This window comes from Microcebus murinus, chromosome 22 (assembly GCF_040939455.1).
Source record: "Microcebus murinus isolate Inina chromosome 22, M.murinus_Inina_mat1.0, whole genome shotgun sequence".
NCBI classification, from domain to species: domain Eukaryota; kingdom Metazoa; phylum Chordata; class Mammalia; order Primates; family Cheirogaleidae; genus Microcebus; species Microcebus murinus.
In genome coordinates, this window is record NC_134125.1 from 14,750,144 (window position 1) to 14,771,697 (window position 21,554).

General features: G+C 41.0%; 1 protein-coding gene across 2 annotated transcripts in view; it reads right to left on the reverse strand.

Moving 5' to 3' along the window:
- SPPL3 (signal peptide peptidase like 3) overlaps window positions 1-21,300 on the reverse strand; it is a 120,718-nt gene extending 99,418 nt beyond the window's left edge. Inside the window, exon 1 of one of the 2 annotated variants that reach the window (XM_012756545.3) lies at window positions 20,791-21,300. In XM_012756545.3, the coding sequence (XP_012611999.1) occupies window positions 20,791-20,813 (23 nt within the window). In that variant the 5' untranslated portion in view covers window positions 20,814-21,300. The remainder of the gene's footprint in view (window positions 1-20,790) is intronic. The other variant, XM_075996620.1, reaches the window with a different exon arrangement.
- Between the last annotated feature and the right edge of the window lie 254 nt (window positions 21,301-21,554).

Genomic DNA, 21,554 nt, shown 5'->3' on the forward strand with positions numbered 1-21,554 from the left:
AGGCAAAGCATTAGACCTAACCCAAATATTAACCCCCAAACTATTTCTATCTAAAGGAAAACACAAAAGACCACCTTTAAGACCTCAGGCTAAAGAAGAATTTGTTAGGGCACAAAAGCACTCACCATAAAAAACATTGGTAGATTGTACCCAAGGTATATAAATCCTACGAAAGCTCTGAAAAATGAATACTAAGAATATGTTCAAGAATGTTCACAGCAGTCCTCTTTATTATTTATTTATTTGAGACAGAGTCTCACTGTGTTGTTTGGGCTAGAGTGCCATGACATCAGCCTAGCTCACAGCAACCTCCAACTCCTGGGCTCATGCAATCCTTCTGCCTCAGCCTCCCGGTTAGCTGGAACTACAGGCATGCACCACCATGCTCGGCTAATTTGTTCTACATATTTTTAATTAGCCAATTAATTTCTTTCTATTTTTAGTAGAGACAGGGTCTCACTCTCCCTCAGGCTGGTTTTTAACTCCTGACCTTGAGCGATCCTCCCACCTTGGCCTCCCATAGTGCTAGGATTACAGGCGTGAGCCACAGTGCCAGGCCCACAGTAGTCCTCTTTAAAACAGCCTTAACCTGGAAACCAAACATTCACCAGCAACAGAACAGATAAATCACATAACTATATATTCATAGGCAAGAACGTTATACAGCACTGGACATGAGTGCAACAAATGGGACAAATCTTAGAAACAATACTGATTGAAAAAAGCAAATTATAAAAGACAATCTATGTCATCTTTATAATAGTCTTATAAAAATAAAGCAAAACTAAGCATTATATTGTACAGTAAAACATAAAAATGTAGTAAATGTAATCTAATTGTTTAAAAAAACAAGGGAATGGGCTCACGCCTGTAATCCTAGCTCTCTGGGAGGCCGAGGCGGGCGGATTGCTCAAGGTCAGGAGTTCAAAACCAGCCTGAGCAAGAGCGAGACCCCGTCTCTACTATAAATAGAAAGAAATTAATTGGCAAACTGATATATATACAAAAAATTAGCCGGGCATGGTGGCACATGCCTGTAGTCCCAGCTACTCGGGAGGCTGAGGCAGTAGGATCGCTTGAGCCCAGGAGTTTGAGGTTGCTGTGAGCTAGGCTGACGCCACGGCACTCACTCTAGCCTGGACAACAAAGCGAGACTCTGTCTCAAAAAAAAAAACAAAAAACAAAGGAATGATAAACACAAAATTCACAACATAGGCAACTGTTGAGGGTTAGGGTAGAGACATGAGAACCCCAGGAGTGGGATAGGACTTTGCCAAAGAGCAACCTGTGGACATGTCAGTTCACTGAGCAAAATCAACTGATCAGGGATGTCTGCAAACAACCCCGCCTTGAAGCCTGAGGGCTACAGCCTGTGGTCTACAAATGGACCACAGCTTGTAATCCAAAGGCAGCCGATCCCTCTCCCCTCTCCTGAGTTAAGGTCTCAGTAAATGAGGAACTAGATAAAGCAGAAAGAAGTATGTGGTCTCTTTTGTTCCCGTTTACGTTATACCCTTTACTGCTAACCCACAGCTTTTCACACAAAATCATTGTAATCTATAGCATGAAAAACAGAATAAAAACGGGTACTAGATTTCAGTCAGTATCACCTGGCTCATGACAATGCTGGTGGTCCCCTGACCTCCCCACATCCTTCCACCTTACTTTTTGTGTCAGTATCTTTGTCTCTCCCATCTCTTGCAAAGCACACTGCCCTGGGACCCGTTAAATCGGTGGCATCTCGAACCCCGAATAGGTAATCTAGTGAGAAAAGGGGACAGATGTAGAAGGAAGGACAGAGGAGAACACAGGAAGCTCCCAGAGTATCAGTAACCTTGTAGTTTTTTTAGTTGATTGGTGAAGTTCAGGAGTGTTAATTATGGTTCATAACTTATACATACAGAACATATTTTCTTCTGTAGATATTAAATATCACATAAAAGGGAAATCATAGTGTGAACCTATTCCTATTTTTATATAAAAAATGACCTATAGTTCTTGTATATAATTCCCAAAAGGATAACATGAAATGTTACCATGAACTTTAAGTAAGTTAAATTTTAGATAACTGGACTTGTTTTGTCTTAAAAACAGACAGTCCCAATATATATATTTTTTAAAGACCTGAAAGATAAGCAACAAATTTAATAAAAGATCTCTCTGGGTTGGTGGAAATAAGGATGTTTTTTCTATTCCTTTTGCATTTATCTGCATTTTCTAAAATTTCACCAATAAAATATGTATTACAGTTCCATAATCCCGTATCTGACACCCTTGTGGCCAGAGATGTTTCAAAAATTCTGATTTTTGTATTCTTCTTTTAGAAAGGCAGCACAGTACATACATTAGGATTACCTAACATCCCCAGCAGTGTCTCAGTCAATAGCCCATAATCAAATATTTCTACAGCAAAGTGGATTTTTAAAAATCACATTAGATTCAATAGATACTATAAATAACTTCACTTTAGTTAAGGTATTGCTTTGTTACTAAAGAGGTCTAAATCAGATTTACCACCAAAAGATTATAATTATTTAAAGTAAGGCTTCCAATTCTGTCCTCACTGCTCCAACTAGTTGAAGCTTAGTCACTGCAAACTTTTCAGTTGAGAACAGGTAAACAGTTCTTAAATTAATATAACACCAATAAATCAAAGCCTTTCAAAACTCAACAATAAAAAGACAATATGTCTCTCTTAGTAAGGCCAAGGCTTTTAAACATATTTCAGAAATGAAGTTAATGAACAAGTGTCAAAGTATAAAATACTTGGAAATTATCAAAACCATATTAGATTAAATATAAAATGTTCAATTTTGAATCAAAAATGTAGTTTATAAAATCTCAAACAAGCAGCAGTTAAAGTATGCACCTAAACTGTTGGCACAGTTTCACCATCTTAACGGTAGCGTGTATACGGCAACAGCGAAGAAGCCTGGAGAGGGAGTGGCAAGGAAATCATGAAAGGCCTTTAATTGAATATTTTTCTTTGCAAGAAGTGGTCTAAAGCCTGGAAGAAGTCGGTACAAGGTCTGGTGAACACGGTGGATGAGAGTTTCCAAGTCCAGCTGCTGTAGTTTAAGCAGCATTGTTTGCATGACAGGTAGTCTAGCATTGTCTTGCAAGAGGATTGGCCTGTCTCTCTTGACCAATCTTGGCTGCTTAATCTCAAGCATCCTGATCATTTCGTCCAACTGGTTGCAGTAGACATCCGCTGTAAATGACTGACCAGGTTTCATGATGCTGTAGTGGATAACATTATCATCAGCACAGGATTACCTAACAGACACCATTAGGTTTTTTTGATGCATATTTAGTTTTGGATTGTTTGAGCATCTCATCCTCATCCAACCATTGTGCCGAATGCTTGTGATTGTCAAAAGGAATCCATTTTCATCACATGTAACAATACGGTGTAGAAATGACCTTTATGTCATGACAGCATACAAAGGCAAGCATGGAGACCATTTCTCTGCTGATGCTCCTTTAACCACTTCGGTACCAGTGTCGACCGTAGTCGATAGCCACAGATGAACGCGCACAGCGACTTTAGCCAACACCCGATATGAAGGCGCACAGCCGAGCGTCGACTTTAGTCGACAGCCGTGATATGACTTTTCTAATTTTTCATTTATCAAAATAAAATTGTGAACATTTAAAAATAACGTAATGAAAACATATATGTATATGTCACCTATTCTGATTTACATTACAAGTAAAGCTGCCTGTAAAGTAAAACAAGCTTTCAGTGCTTTAAAGCTTTCCTCATCACACAAGAGCACAACGGATTCGTCGTCAATGCACAGCACAAACTATCATGCGGACTACGAGTGCCAGCTGTGGGCAAGGTTTCCCGGCCGGTAAGCACTGAACCGAAGTGGTTAATTCAAGTGGAACCCATCTATGCAGCTTCTTTACCTTGCCAATTTGTTTCAAATGGTCCAATACTGTTGGAATAGTAACATCAACCCTTGCTGCTAAATGACATGTAGATTGAGATGGATTCACTTCCACTACAGCTTTCAGCTCACCGTTATCCACCTTGGTCTCAGGTCACACATGTGGCTCATTTTCAAGATTAAGAATTATCAGAACAGAATTTCTCAAACCATCAATGTACTGTGTGTTCATTAGCCACATCCTTCCCAAACACTTTGTTGATATTTCAGGCTGTCTGCACTGCACTGGTTCCACGATAGAATTCATATTCAAAAATAACACAAATTTTTCTTACCCATGGTTTCAAAAAAGTTGCTCTAAAAAAACTTGAAAGGTAATCACAAGCCAAAATGTATGTTTGAAAGACTAAGGATGTACCTTCCCAATAAAAATAAAACAAAAGGCCAGGCACAGTGGCTCACACCTGTAATCCAAGCACTTGGGGAGGCCGAGGTGGGTGGATCGCTCAAGGTCAGGAGTTCTAAACCAGCCTAAGCAAGAGAGAGACCCTGAAATTATCTGGACAACTAAAATATATATAGAGAGAAAAAATTAGCCGAGCATGGTGGTGTATGCCTGTAGCCCAAGCTATTCAGGAGGCTGAGGCAGGAGGATCACTTGAGCACAGGAGTTTGAAGTTGCTGGGAGCTAGGCTGACGCCACGGCAATCTAGCCTGGGTGACAGAGTGAAACTGTATGTATGTATGTATGTATGTATGTATGTATGTATGTATGTATGTATAAATAAATAAATAAAAAAGTGTCAGAGTGAAATGTAAGCGATATCTACTGTCATACTTAGTACTTAAGATAACCGGACATTTCGTCCAGGCGCGGTGGCTCACGCCTGTAACCCTAGCACTCTAGGAGGCCGAAGTGGGAGGATTGCTTGAGCTCAGGAGTTCAAGACCAGTCTGAGCAAGAGCAAGACCCTGTCTCTACTAAAAATAGAAAGAAATTAGCCAAACAACTAAAAATAGAAAAAAATTAGCTGGGCATGGTGGCATGTGCCTATAGTCCCTCCTCTTGGGAGGCTGAGGCAGGAGGATCGCTTGAGCCCAGGAGTTTGAGGTTGCTGTGAGCTAGGTTGATGCCATGGTACTCTAGCCCAGGCAACACAATGAGACTCTGTCTTTTAAAAAAAAAAAAGAGAGAGATCATCGGACATTTCATACTTAATAACCAAATATGTATCAAAACCTCAAAATAGCGACCAAATAACCTGTTGACTAAAAACACAGTACAACTTTACAGTGTTAATTCCATAATTGTGCACTGAGGACCTATGGCACATAAGGATTTCACGTGGTCTTATAATTCAAATCCATGAACTCACAAATGGATCCTGGGTCCATCACAAATGCTAAAAATTCAAAGATAAATGCAGAGGCCAGGCATGGTAGCTCACACCTAGCACTCTGGGAGGCCAAGGTAGGAGGACTGCTTGAGCTCAGGGGTTCAAGACCAGCCTGAGCAAGAGCCAGACCCCATCTCTACTTAAAAAAAAAAAATTAGGCCAGGCGCGGTGGCTCACGCCTGTAATCCTAGCTCTCTGGGAGGCCGAGCCGGGCGGATCGTTTGAGTTCAGGAGTTCGAAACCAACCTGAGCAAGAGCGAGACCCCGTCTCTACTATAAATAGAAAAATTAATTGGCCAACTAATATATATAGAAAAAATTAGCCGGGCATAGTGGCGCATGCCTGTAGTCCCAGCTACTCGGGAGGCTGAGGCAGGAGGATTGCTTGAGCCCAGGAGTTTGAGGTTGCTGTGAGCTAGGCTGATGCCATGGCACTCACTCTACCCTGGGCAACAAAGCGAGACTCTGTCTCAAAAAAAAAAAAAAAAAAAAAAAATTAGGTGGGCATTGTGGCGTGAGCCTGTATTCTTAACTACTTAGGAGGCTGAGGCAAGAAGATCGTTTTTTGGGGGGTTTTTTGGGTTTTTTTGAGACAGAGTCTCGCTTGTTGCCCAGGCTAGAGTGAGTGCCGTGGCGTCAGCCTAGCTCACAACAACCTCAAACTCCTGGGCTCAAGCAATCCTTCTGCCTCAGCCTCCCGAGTAGCTGGGACTACAGGCATGCACCACCATGCCCGGCTAATTTTATATATATATATATTAGTTCGCCAATTAATTTCTTTCTATTTATAGTAGAGACGGGGTCTTGCTCTTGCTCAGGCTGGTTTCGAACTCCTGACCTCGAGCAATCCGCCCGCCTTGGCCTCCCAGAGTGCTAGGATTACAGGCTTGAGCCACCACACCTGGCCAAGAAGATCGTTTGAGCCCAGGAGTTTCAGGTTGCAGTGAGCTACAATAACGCTACTGAACTCTCCCCAGTATGACAGAGCAAGACTGTCAAAAAAAAAAAAAGAGAGAGAGAGAACGAACTATTAAAATTGTTTAAAAAAATAAATACATGCAGAAGGATACATTATGTAAATTAAGTCATGCACCTTGTTCTTTCAGTCAGAATACCATTCTTGGGCCCCAATCCAAAAGCATGTGAATCCCATTTAGAATAGCTGCATGTCAACATTAAGAAAACCAGAATGACGGCTAATGAAACATTTGTTAGAATATTAAGTCATTCAATAGTCAGTGACACTTATTAATGCAATAGTCAAATCTGTATCTAAACATGCAGATACCCATAAGATAATAGTCTTTTTTTTACATACTGTCACTGGGTCACCCATCAACTATCTCATCTCCAACCCATCCTTGAGGCAATGATCTGCAACTGACTATGGACACTGAGGGGTCACAACTCAACTGCCTTCAGGAGCTAGGTAAACAGTATAAATTAATGATGTAGAGATACAGTGTATGGCAACAAAAAGTGATGGGCAGTAAGGCAAAATAGAAAATGTAAGCTATGAGTACAAGCATTCAAATATTAAGACACTTGACCAAATCACTCCTTCTAGTAATCAAATAACTGATTAGGACACACCGTATATATAATGGCTCACTCTGAAATTTCTAAGTTGTCTTAATTACATCTGTTATCATTTGATAACCAGTCTCCAACAACACTATAAACTAGAAGAAAGAGGGTCTGGTTTATTCTTTTAGTTACTATAGCAGAACCCCAAAAGACATAAAGTCACTCGTTAAATATGAAGATCAAATCTACAACCTTACTCTGTCTGACCAAGTGAGCTTTGTGGTCAGTGTAAGTACTAATAGAATGTAACTGATAAAGAACAGGCCAAAGCAGACCCTGAATATCTAGAAAAATCAGAACAAGAACCAAACAATAACAGTTCAACATATTTCTTTCATTTGCTAAAAATTATAGAACCTGGCACATCCCTAATGATGAAGGAGATGATTTTCTTCTTCCTGCTAACTAATCTCTGTTCATAACCAAAATCTGTGCTATAAGGAACTTGCCTCTCTGAAACCTTCTAAAGATCCTCTTCCACATTTTCATTTAAAGCAGTAACAATATAAAATTAAAGAACCAGAAATACAGGCTAACCAAGCATTCATCTATTTTTCCTAAAGATATACAGATCATCATACATGTGAGCAGAAATCTAGATCATGAGCATTTACATCCTCCAGAATGCACTGTTTAATATGGTAGCTGCTAGCCACATGTAGCTACTGAGCACTTTTGGAATATGGCTTGCCTGAACTGAAAAGACCTTTAATAAAAAAAAAAAAGTAAAATATCTTGTTTTTATATTGATTACAATCAGTGATATAATAAATATTTTTGATATACTGGGTAAATAATTGCTAAAATTAATATCACCTGTTTCCTTTTACTTTTAATGTGGCTACTAGAAAACTTTACATACGTGACTTATATTTTTGTTGGACAGTGCTGCTCTAGAAAAGGTTATATTTTACAATTAATTCCTCTAACAATTACCTTCCTGGCAAAGAAGTGATATGAAGGCTCCCCCACCTGCACTAAACTTTCAGTTGTTAAACCAGGCCTACTAATGAGGCAGCAGGTTGCTAGAGTCATTTATTGGGTCAATCGCTTAACCAAAGGGAAGGAACTATTATAGCTGAGGCTAATTTCTGCCTAAATGATTCTAAGCAGAAAGAAAAGAAAAGAAATAAGGAGTAGCCTGAAGAAAAATGTGTCAGCCAAAAGATAGATTATTTTTCTCCATACCAGATTTTTAGTAACTAAAACTGAGGTTCAACTTTGGTACTACACGTTCAAGAACAAACAGATATAACATTTTAAACCATTGCTTCTTTCCTCTACAAACCCTTAATTCAATATAAACATTACACAAATAAAAACCACAATGAGATACCACTTCATACTCACTAGGATGGTTATAATTTTAAAAAACAGACAATGACAAGTGTTGGTGAAGATGTGGAGAAATTAGAACCCCATAACTTGCTAGTGGGAACATAAAATGGTACAGCCAACAGTCTGGCAGTTTGTCAAAATGTTAAAGACAGAGAAACCCTATGAATCAGCAATTTTCCTCCAAAGTATTCATCCAGGAGAAATGAAAACATACATCTGCACAAAAATTTATACACAAATGTTCATGGTGGCATTATTCACAATAACCAAAATGTGGAAACAACCCAAATGCCTGTCAACTGACAAACAGATAAGTAGAATGTAATATATACATACAATGGAAAATTATTTGGCAATAAAAAGGAATGAAGCACTGATACATGCTACAACATGAATAAGCCTTAAAGACATTGTGCAAAGTTAAAGAAGCCAGAAACAAATGGCCACATATTATATGATTCCATTAGTATGAAAAAGGCAAATCCACAGAGGCCAAAAGTAGATTAGTGGCTGCTAGGAGCTGGGGAGAAGGGGCAATGGGCAGTAATTGCTAATATGTACAGAGTATCCTTGGGGATGATGAAAATGTTCTAAAATTGATTGTGGTGATGGTTGTACAACACTCTGAATATAATAAAAACCACTGAACTGTACACTCTAAATCTGCAGTCCTCAACCCCTGGACCGCGGACTGGTACCAGTCCATGGCCTGTTAGGAACCGGGCCACACAGTAGGAGGTGAGCAGTGAGCAACGGAAGCTTCATCTCTGTTTACAGCCACTCCCCATTGCTGGCATCATTACATAAGCTCTGCCTCCTGTCAGATCAGCTGTGGCATTAGATTCTTATAAAAGCACAAACCCCATAAACTGTAAACTGCGCATGCAAGGCATCTAGGTTGCGTGTTCCTTGTGAGAATAATTGCCTGATGATGTGAGGTGGAGCTGAGGTGGTGATGCTAGCACTGGGGAGCAGCCACAAATACAGACTGTCATTAGCAGAGAGGTTTGACTGCACAATAATACATGTAATGCGCCTGAATCATCCCGATTCCACACCCTCTCCCCCAACCCGAGTCCGTGCAAAAATTATCTTCCATGAAACTGGTCCCTGGTGCCAAAAAGGTTGGGAAGTGTTGCTCTAAATGACTGAATTGTATAGTATGTGAATCATAACTTTAAAAAGCTAAACAGAAACATCAGACTGAAAACCAGAATGCTATACAGAAAGGGACCTCTATGAAATCTTCCTAAATGAAATTCTTCATTTTAGAATAGAATCAAAATGTGATAACTACCCCTATGAAAGAGAAGAGGGAATTTCAACTGTTGTGGATTTGCATTACTGGCCCTACTTCTTCAATTCTCCCAGGATCTACTCCTTTGCCATGTGATTTTTCAGTTCCTCCCACTAAAGGGGCAAAATTTATTTTTGTAGCTTCCTCGTCTTTGGTTTCAACCATATGACATGTTTTGGCTGAAAGAATGAAGCAGAAATGGCAGTGTGCCTGTTCTAGCCTGAACCTCTAGAAGTCTTGCAGGTTTCCACTTGCCCTCTTGTGCCCCTGCTACTGCCGTGAGAGAAGCTTCCTCTAGGTGGCTGCTGCCCATTCAGCTTGGCACTAAAATAAACATACATGAAGCAGAGCCACCCAAGATCTGAAACAGGAAGCGGAGCTTCATCAGCCAATCTGAAGATCCATGAAAATATCTGATTATTGTTTTAAGCCACTGAGTTTGGGGGTAACTGGTACTGTGGCAGTAGCTAACTGATACAGTAACCAATTCTCCCACCTTATTTCAAAGAGGTCCCATAAATTCAACAGTGCTTGTTATCAAGGTAGATGCAGCCTAACACTTTGAATAGTTTCATTTACTCAACATAAGATAGTGACTATATACTGCAAATGATATTCGATACTTAGCCCTTTAAGCTTTTAAAACGAGAGTTGACAGTAATTTACCAAATACTTTTCCACCTTACTAGATAATACTAAATATAGTTTTATTTTCCAGGGTTATTATTTTTAAAAATCAAATAGAGAATAACACTCATTTTAAGCCAGATGCTCTCAACAGCTACTGGGACAAGCTAAGACTGCCCTATCACTAAATGTTGATTCATAATCAACTTGGTGAATCTAAATTGAACACAAAGGTGGATTTCCAGCCGGGCGCGGTGGCTCACGCCTGTAATCCTAGCTCTCTGGGAGGCTGAGACGGGCGGATTGCTCAAGGTCAGGAGTTCGAAACCAGCCTGAGCAGGAGCGAGACCTCGTCTCTACTATAAATAGAAAGAAATTAATTGGCCAACTAATATATATAGAAAAAATTAGCCAGGCATGGTGGCGCATGCCTGTAGTCCCAGCTACTCGGGAGGCTGAGGCAGGAAGATCGCTTGAGCCCAGGAGTTTGAGGTTGCTGTGAGCTAGGCTGACGCCACGGCACTCACTCCAGCCTGGGCAACAAGTGAGACTCTGTCTCAAAAAAAAAAAAAAAAAAAAAAAAGGTGGATTTCCAGAGATGCCTGGGGCCATTTGTCCCTTTGCTCATGATGACTCCCTGATTTAGTTATCTACTCTAGAGTAGCTGGCTCTGTTTTCCATTTGGTCTCACTACTTGAAGCTTACTGACGCTTGGGTCTCTAATGTTCACTTCTACTGTGCAATCACTTCTGCTCTTCACAGTTCTCCCCTACTTCTACTTGTTATTCCCTCTTTTCTAAACTGGTTGATAACGTTTAACCATGGCTTTATAACCTTGGCAATCCATGAATCCAGCCTAGTACATCATCCTTACACCTGTAGGTTTTCACCATTGCAACAGTATGCAAAGGTTCAAAAACAAAACAAGCTTCTAATCCCCCAAAGTTCTGGTTTATGCCTATTCCAGATGATAGTGTTACTTAATTCTAACCTAAGACTAAGGCACTGCTATATCTACTAAGTTTAAAATATGCACACATCAGGCCAAGGGATTTTTAGAAATTGCCCTTTCTGAATAATAATTATTAAACAAGAGACAAGAAATGAGTTAAAAGAGAAACTTAAGACTTTTAGAAACAGGAAAAAGATGACGACCAAGATGAGTTTCTATTTAAATTTTTTTTTAGCTTTTTAAAGAAAAGCTTAAATACAAAGAATAAGAATTTCTGAAATACTGGTGGGAGGAGGGAGGGAGGAAAGGGAAGGGGGAGAAGGGGAGAGAGGGGGAGAGAGGGGGAGAGAGGGGGAGAGAGGGGGAGGGAGAGGGAGAGGGAGAGGGAGAGGGAGAGGGAGAGGGAGAGGGGGGAGAGAGAGAGAGAGAGAGAGAGAGAGAGAGAGAGAGAGAGAGAGAGAGAGAGAGAGAGAGAGAGAGAGATATGTTAAATTGCTCAGAAGCCAGTTTCCATAAAGCTTATAGTTATTCACATCTCAAAGGAAGTTTCCCGCAAAATATTTTCACGTGAGTGAGCATGTTACCAAAACTTTTTCCCCTAAAACTGTTTTGCTAATTTCAAAAAAAGCAGAGCTTCCCCACTTTAGAAGAATCAAGTATGTCACATATTTAACAAGTGACTGTTAAATATAAATAAATTGGTAGCATCAGTTTGTGATCAAGTTCAAGAAGGCTTGAAATAAATGAAGATAAATGACTACTCTAAAGGGCTCGAGGACCTTCTAAATGTCTCCCGTAGGTGTTTGGCCCCAGGCTGAGCCACTCTTTCTCTAGGTGTTGTCAGGAAATTAGGAAGTTAGGCAAATCTGGCCATGACACTTGAACCAATTTGACAGTAACAATTTTACTTCTATATTTTCTTCAAAGAGCACTGAGATGTTCTCTCCTCTCTTCTATTGGCCCTATCATTATATTTTTAGGGAGACCTTCTATTCTAAAATCTAGCATCTAGCAAATTTCTCCATTAAAATATTCATTCTCTAAAAAAAATCTGAGCACCTACTATGTGTAGGTCCTTGTACCATGAAATTAATGGCTCTGAAACTCCCTTACAGAGTTTACTGTCAAGGTGGGAAGACAGTCACATTAAATTCATTGAGAACCAGGTCAGAAAACTGTTAAGTGCTGCCCATATGGTAGAAACAGATAAAAAGCTGTAGGCATCAGAAGAACATTTCTCCTGGGCCAATCAGAAGGCCCTATGACAAGCAGAAAGCATTTCAGCTGGATCTTGAAAGCCAGGTAGGACTTACATGTTTAGTTAGAGACTTGGAAAAAGGGCTAACCAAGTGGAAGAATCACCTACCAAAAGGGGAAACAATAGTAACCTGGTTCAGCTTAAGTAACAAGTAGTATTTAAAGATAATATAGAGAAGCAGAGTTGTAAGACTATTGTTTTGAAAGTCAGACTGAAGAGTCTAGATTTTATACTCAGGCAATAAAAAAACACAAAGATATCAAAACATAGTACAACCCAAACTAGTGACAATATAAAAACCAAGAGACAAAGACTGAATATACACCAAGCATTCCCCATTAAGTTCTCTCACAACTCCTAACTACAATCCATTAATAATAAATAAAAGGTAGGAATCTCTAAACTTAAACTACAGTTAAAAAGAGTATCTTCTTTTTCCAAGATCAAGTTCTTCTCCCAGCCTGCAAATATACAATTCTCTTATTAAAAACAAAACAAAACCCAAAAGACCTTTATGACCCATTTTCTACACCAACCATCCTCTTTCCTTATGTCTTTCACATCTTCTCAAACAGCCAGTACCTAAAAGATGCCTTTTATTTCTTCATTACCCATCCCTAATTTGGCTTTCACCTTCACTACTCTGATCTTTATTAGAGCTCTTTCAATAATGATTTTCTTCACAAATTCAATAGCCTGTGTTTTCTTCATTCTCTCTGAACCCTGTAGCTTTTTACACTCCTGCCCCTAAGCATTCTCTTGTACCTTTCAACACCATTACACTTTCCTATCCTACCTATGATAGAGCTTCTTCTGACTCCTCTTCTTCCTCCCATTTCTCAATTGTGAGTTTCCTAAGCCTTGATTTCTAGTTTTCCATTCTTTCCTATCTATAACTCTAAGGTTAACTGGCCTTATCTAAAATCCTCAACCAGCTCTAACCAGACTAGCCAAAGTCCTAGGCGCCATTTCTAAAGATATGTGTACATAATCAATAGCAAAGACAAGAGAATTTGTTCTTCACAACTAATTTTTACTTCTAACAGTAATATTTTTGCAAGCATTTTTGAGAAATGAGTATAAATTTCTGGGAAGTTTATAAAGGCAGGACAGGGCATACAGTCAAAGGTTTAAAAGTTTATGCTGTCAGGCAAGACCTAAAGATTTAGTCAAGTTTGGAAAGTCATCTAGAACTAAAATTAAGACAAACAACAAAACAAAGTCAGGCACTATATTTAGGTCAAAATGTCTGTATAATCAGGCTGAAGAAACAATGAACAAAAAGATGAAGGGAAGTGGGTGTGACAGTCAGACATGGTGTGGAGTAAGGAAACAGATAAGAAACTGCTAACAGCTCCTCAGGCATTTTAGAAAAGGAGAAAACTTTCGTGTGCACTCCAAAAAAAACCAGGGAAAGACTAGAATTATCCACACTCCACTGCTCTTTCTTCAAGTGAGTAGATTATGAAAGAAACTGTCTTCAAAAGATCAAGATAAAACCATCATATGAAAAAACATAGCTTTATATTCAATTCATGATTTTTCTTCTTTGTTTTGTGGAATGTAGTGATGGACCATGAAATTTATGACTAAAATACGACCTTATGACACACTTCAATGGCAAAAATATAAACCAATGACAATTTGAAAACTATTATTTCTATTTTTTTATACGGTATTATTTGACATTCTCGATAGAACAGACACTAAGTTTCAACACTAAATTGTGAAACAAGAAAAAACTGTCAGGGACTGTCTGGAACCTACCTAGATCTAACAAATAACGCAGAGAACAAATAACTTGCCTTCATATAGCACTTAGCAATTTACAAAGCATTTGTACATAATCTCACTGAATCCTCACAACAACCTTGTGGAGTAGGTCAGGCATAACCATTGTACAAAATACAACACTGAGATTAAGACATGGCTAGGTCACAATTAATCAGAGATGAAAATCACCCTCAAACTAAAGATTTCCTTATTCAAAGAAACCACAGCAAAATTAGGTGCTCATATCTCAGGATTTCAAATGAAAATTTAATGAGTAGCATAAGACAATTGAATACTTTGAATGATCATTTATATTCAATATAATTCACAAACATGTAAAAACAACTAAGGCACATCTCTATTTTTAAATTCTTTAGTAGATCTCCACTATCCATGCTAGAACTCTAAAATAATCATGTTTTTCCTACCAGGTTAGGGTGAAACCCACAAAGAAATGGGATTTTCTACAAGGTCTCTATTAGGCTAATACATATTAATTCATTGGTCTGATACCTTAAAAATACCTATAAAGGTAACTTTTTCATAGAGACTCAATCTAGTCTTATCACAGCAACTGAGTGGGACTATTTCATTTTAAGCTGTGGTCCTAGTGAGATCCATTAATAAAATCTGAGAGGTAACAATTCATTACCAGGATCATGGGGACTAAGTATAGATTTTTTCCCCCCGTAAAATTGAATTTGATCATCTGGAGCCCCTCTGGATACCTAAGAGGTTAAAATTCCAGAAGAGGAGCACTTTGTCTCTAACCCTTTTAAGTGAGAATTAGAAAATACACTATAGAAACTCAAAGCTATAAATGTTTCTTAATTTATACAGATGATACATAAAACTAGTATTTTCTTTTAACTCCTAAGAAAGAGCCATTAAACTCCAGAAATACAAAAAATAGATTAAAAGAGTTAAAAAATCAAATTATACTTATGGCTTTCTTGCCAGGGACAGCAAGCACATAAAAGTTGCAGATGTCAAAAACAGCCAGCTAAAACAGCACTTGGTTAGACACTCTTCTTCTTAATACATCCTTGATTTTTCATGCGATAGTGTGATGAAACAGATAAGAACAATGAAAACTAAATAATTTATGAATGTTATTAATGCTGAAACAAAATATAATTATATAGAACTACATAACATCTCACAATTCCACAGTATTTGTCAACCCTAAAATAAATGATCCTGTAGAAATCTATTTTGAGAAATGCATGAATATTAGGCATTTAGACTCATAGTACTACTTAATAATTACAAGCTGATATGGTTACAAACTCCCCAGCTTTCTTTTCCCCCTGAGGCTTTATAACATTGAGGGAAATGATTTAAATACAAATTCATACTGTTAGATTTGGCTAATTTTAGTTTAAATCACACATCACCCAAACAATATTATCATAGCACTTTAACTACAGGCAAAACATGTTTTTAAAATAATGAGCAAATCTTCTAAAGTCTATATGCTACTCATTTTCAGCTAGTTTTTTTCTGGAAAAAAACTTCTATCAGTTATAATCAGATATGATCACAGCAGTAATGCAAAAGTAAACTAATTTCCACCAGCTCTGGAGATCTGTATTACTTACCATTTTCCAGTTTAGCACTATTTGCAAATATCTGACATGATAGTGCCCATTATCGCAATATATTACACCTCAATATTAATGTACCCCTGAGATTAGATCTTAAGATATATAGCACAGGCAGAAGCATTCCAGCAAAAATCCACCAGCCACCTACTATATCCAGTACATGCGAGGCAGTAGAAAAAGTATCAAAACAGAAAAAAGTCTTATCCTTGTGTAACTTACTTTGTTTATTGTCTGTCACCCCTCAGAGACACACACAAGACCAGACCACGAAGATCATACTAAGCAACGTGGGTTTTATTCTAAGTGTGGCCAAAAGCCATTACAGAATTTTAAGACTGCTGTGATCTGATTTAGGCTGTTAGAAGACCAAGAGGTACCAACATGTGAAGAATGGAGAAAACCCAGCAAGGAAGCTAAAACAGAAACTCAAGAAAAAGAAAGTTTGGCTTATAGTGGTGATTGTGGAAACATAAGTGAACAGATTCAATGTCAGAATTTTGGTGTCACTGAACTTTGAGCCCTTTTACCATTTATATCCTTAGGCAAGTTATTTACACTTTTTGAGCCTCAGTTTCCTTACTTAGCAATGCATGTAAAACCCTAACACGTAGAAAATACAAAACAAGTTATTATGATAGTACTTTGCTAACAAAACTCACTGGAAAGGCTCAGACAGACTGACTTTCTTTTCCTCATACACCAACATTAACCCTAATATAAGTAATTTTTAACATGGTCCAAGTGTGATTATATAGAAGTACCACACTGGCTTCATCAGGAACTCCAGTTTCCCACAGAACTTACACTAAAACAACTGCTCATAAATATACAGTGAGTGAGGTGTTTTTCTCAAATTAATAGAAGTCTAGTTTGCACCTTCAAAGTGTATTTTCACGAGTATTCATTTACTTCCTCAGTGTATCCACGTAAAAAGGATATAAGCAGAATCTTGTGGTTAAGTCGTGATAAAGATTCTGGTGTTACTACTGATTATTTTAATTTCTTCAATCACTTGCTTTTATTTAAAACTCTAATAAGGGATGGCATTCCTCATTCTCACAGCACTGGGACATCAGCAAACAAAGTTACAAAAAGCTCTCTTTTATAAACACATAGGATTATAAACATTCATCCTTCAGTAGCTTCCTCCTCATGCTTAATATTCTCTCAACAAAGGCTGAAACTTCCTGATATTTTACCATCATAGTCAATCACTCAGGACTTACTAAGGAGGTGCTCTGTTGCAAGGCACAGGGGAGAACAAACATTACTGCTATATGGTCCCTACTCTCTAGGGGTTTACAATCTAGTGAGGAGATTAGGTATTTACACCAGAAAAGGAAGGAATGATACAGACAGAACCACAAGTATTGAAAATAAAAAAATCACTTTCAGACAGGGAGGTCAGAAAATGCTTCACAGCTAAATGGAAATTAAGTTGAACCCTTTGGTAACAGGATTTTGATAGAATTTGCTAGAAAGAGAACAAGCATAAGAAATCAGAGTAGGCCGGGCGCCCTGGCTCATGCCTGTAATCCTAGCACTCTGGGAGGCCGAGGGCAGGCGGACTGCTCGAGGTCAGGAGTTCGAAACCAGCCTGAGCAAGAGCGAGACCCCGTCTCTACTATAAATAGAAAGAAATTAATTGGCCAACTAATATATATAGAAAAAACTAGCCAGGCATGGTAGTGCATGCCTGTAGTCCCAGCTACTTGGGAGGCTGAGGCAGCAGGATTGCTTGAGCCCAGGAGTTTAAGGTTGCTGTGAGCTAGGCTGACGCCACAGCACTCACTCTAGCCTAGGCAACAAAGCGAGACTCTGTCTCAAAAAAAAAGAAAAAAGTAATCATAGTATACCATGAATTTACATATCAAATTAGGAGCTTTTGGCCGGGCGCTGTGGCTCACGCCTGTAATCCTAGCTCTTGGGAGGCCGAGGCGGGCGGATTGCTCAAGGTCAGGAGTTCGAAACCGGCCTGAGCAAGAGCGAGACCCCGTCTCTACTATAAATAGAAAGAAATTAATTGGCCAACTGATATATATATAAAAAAAATTAGCCGGGCATGGTGGCGCATGCCTGTAGTCCCAGCTACCCGGGAGGCTGAGGCAGAAGGATCACTCGAGCCCAGGAGATTGAGGTTGCTGTGAGCTAGGCTGACGCCACGGCACTCACTCTAGCCTGGGCAACAAAGCGAGACTCTGTCTCAAAAAAAAAAAAAAAAAAAATTAGGAGCTTTTGAAAAAACCTTATTATAAAAATTTTAAACATGTAGAAGTCAACAGAATAAAATACTGAACCACCATGTACTTATCACTGAGCTGCAGTAATTAACAACTCATGACCAATATCAATTTATACAACATGACCAATCCTGTTTTATAATTCACCTGTCTTATTATATGAAAATCCTAATGGAGCCTATGTGCTTTAAGCCTCTGCATTCTTCACCAACTCCATCCTCGGACAAATCTGTAGTGCCACACTAGTCTCCAGAGGTCGATTTTTCCTAAAGGTCACATACAAATAAATAAAGTGCAAGTCTGTCTTAAAAAAAAAAAAAAAAACTCTGCTTGTTTGTACAAACCAAGGGAAGAGTTACAAAGATACTGCAAAATGACAGATAATCCAAAAATCACTTTACACACACTTTTGGAATATCTTTTCCATATTTACATTTCAATGAGAATAAGTACAATGAATTGTTTGAATTCATGTCAAACAAAATAAAGTATCACAGGGGGAGTATAATACTTTGGACACATCACTTGGCCTCCTGAGCCTATGTTCCCTCCTCTCTAAAACAGGGAAATAGCATCTATCCCAAAGACTTAGAAGAATTAAATGAGTATGGATTAAATGCCACATGTACAGTTCTTTATATTATTACATTATTACCCAGTTGATTCAGGAAGAACTAGGAAATCTCCTAATTCCCAATCCTCTGCGATTATATACCACCCTCTCTCAAGGTAACTTTCTCCATCTCAAAATAATGGGCTAAGTAAGCATCCTGATTTCAAGGATGCTTCTTTGCCTGTAGAGCAAATAAAGATAGCTGAGATTGAAGGAAGTATTTTAGCAGAATAAATCTTATAAACTGTCAAACTTCACAAAGTAATCGCCCTTTAACTAGTAGAGCTGACCAACATCATACAGAGGTAGCATGTGGCCAACATACTTAGTAAAATACATATTTTCCCCATTTCTTGACCACGGTGTTTTCCATTCTTTCAATCATCCATGGCCTCTGTACCGTACAAAAACAGCAAGGCAGCCATTAGGACTCTCAGCTAGGCCAGAGTATAAATTCAAGATGTGTTACCACAAGGCATGGCAGGATCACCTTTACAGAAAGCTCAAACTGTAATCTTGTGTTCCATGTCACCTGCTACTGAGGAGCAGCTCACTGTCACTCAAAACTATCAAATTAGTTTAAATGACTTTTCAAAGCACTTGTTCACCAAGATTTTAATTCTTCCCTTAGAGTTATTTTCTTTCAATCTCTCAGTTATCTTCTTCTTGAGATTGTATGCACCTCACTGAAGTTCCCTTTAGAATTATCCTCCTCCATTGTCAACCCTTTTCCCCTATGGAAAGACACAATGAGTTCTCGACTTATCATAACCTCAAATACTACAAATCATCAGTTAAAGTCTTCCACATGAAACTATTCTTTATTTTCAAACATTACCCATTTCTCTGACGTTTCCCTAATTATAGTAATTGTAGTAAAATACGGCACTTGCCAAGTGCTTTGTAAAGGTATACATTTAATCCTCACAACCTGTGAAAAAATGCCTTTCTTTTATAGGTAAAAAGAAATTAAAAACTCACTATCATGTCCAGTTATAAAGCAAGTTAGTAGCAAACCACACCTCAAACCAGGTCTTCCAACTCCAAACCACGTTCTTCGCATTCTAGTAAGTTCTTTCCTAAGAAGGGAAAGTCTACAGTTCTGACCCAAACCACATTTGCTTCACACAGTGTCTCTAGCTTGCAACCAGATTCCTCCTTCTCCTCCTCACACCTACAATCATCTCATTTCTTGCTTCCTCACCCTTGGGCCATTGCTTCCTTCCCACTCTCCAATTTCCACTCTTCACGGATACTGTCATTCCTTCAACCTCTCCTGCAAATATTCCACCTCTGCCTGCTAAAGGGGGGGTGGGGGGCTCTCGTTCCCTTTCCCCAAACCTTAGCACTCCCTTTTCAAAATATGTATGTTGTCACCCCATAAACTACACAGTACGCTTGCTTCTCAGCTCTTAATGAGCTACTTAATAACTTTAAAATTCCCACAGAAATGGACATAATTCGCAGATCCTCCATCTCCATACTTGGCCCAGGGCGCCAGCCCACTTCGAATTCTTAAGAACATAGTACCAACCCCTACAAAGATTCTGCCATGCCCCACTGTCAGCAACGACTTCCTCTCCAGAATCTGGTCATCTAAACAGGCTCCTCTTCCAAACTCTTCACCAGTGACTCCCTCCATAGCTCCCAAGACTCTTGGGCCCACCTTACCAACTCTCCCTTAGCTCCCCGTCCCAGAGCTAAGCAGCAGTCTCACAGTCGAGGCGGCTACTCCACTTCTCACCCTTGGAAGTTCTGTCTCTTATCACCTGTTCTCACTAGAGCTTCCTCTAAGCCCAATGACCCACCTTTGCCCCGGCCTGCCTCTTTCCACCCTTTCCATTCCTCCTGCCCAGCAGCCACCCCTACAAGTCAGTTCCGGGGTGCCCGTCGGATTCAGCTTCCCATCCGTGGGATTCCCACCCTTGGGGTCATGCTCCCCTTCTCCATCACCTGCTCCGCCCATAGCCAAATGACATCCACCGCTGCCGCCGCCTCCTCCATCCCCCTTCTCGGACGCCCGGTTCCCTGCCGCTCCTTGCCTTCGCCAAGGCTAGCCGCCCCCTCCAGTGGGGAGAGGGGGGCGTGCACCCCCGACCGCGGCCCCCCAACACGCACCTGTTCCTCCTCCTCCCCCCGTGGGCCGCGCCGGCACCCCGACCCCCACCTTCGCCGCGCCCCGGCCTCCCGGAGCCCCGCACTCACCACGAGTAGGTCTGCTCCGCCATGGCGCTGGTTCTCCTGGGCTCCACTGCAGGCTGCGGCCGGGCCCGGCAGCGGCGGGCTCGCTCGGGCCGGGAGCGGAAGGCGCGGCCGGGGTCCGGCGCTCGCTCGCTCGCCGGCTGGCTCGGAGGACGGGCGGGCCTGGGGGGCAGCTGGCGGGGAGAGGCCGCGCTCTGAGGCAGCCCCGGTCCCTGGGCCCCCGGGCGGGGCGGGCTCCGCTGTCGGCCTCCCTCACCCGCGGCGGCGGCGACGGCTCCGCTGCGGCTCCAAACCCAACATGGCGGCGGCGGCGGCGCGGAGAACAAGGGGCCCGGGCGGGCGAACGGCAGGACGGGCCCGCGCTCAGTGCGCGCCGGGCCGCGGGAGCGCCGCGCTCGAGCGGCGGCGGCGGCCGGGGGACATGGCCGGCGGGCGGGCGGCGGCGGCGGCGGCGGAGGGGACGCTAGGCGGTGAGGCGAGGCCGCTCGGATCACAGCCGCCGAGGGGAGGAGGGGCGGGGGCGGGGGCGAGCCTCGGCCCGCTCGGGTCACGTGCCCAAAACACGCTCACGTGACGCGCGGCCCGCCCCTCGCGCCGGCCCGTGCGCGGAGACGTTGGCTCGCTGGCTCGAGGCGAAAGTCGCTCGCTCGGCCTCTGGCGGTTGGGCCGCCTCCCGCCGCCCCGTGCCTTCGCGGAGCTGTCGCCTCGGGACCCCTCGCGCAGCCCTCTCCGCGGGGCTGCTGCACCAGCCAATCAGGAGCCCCGAT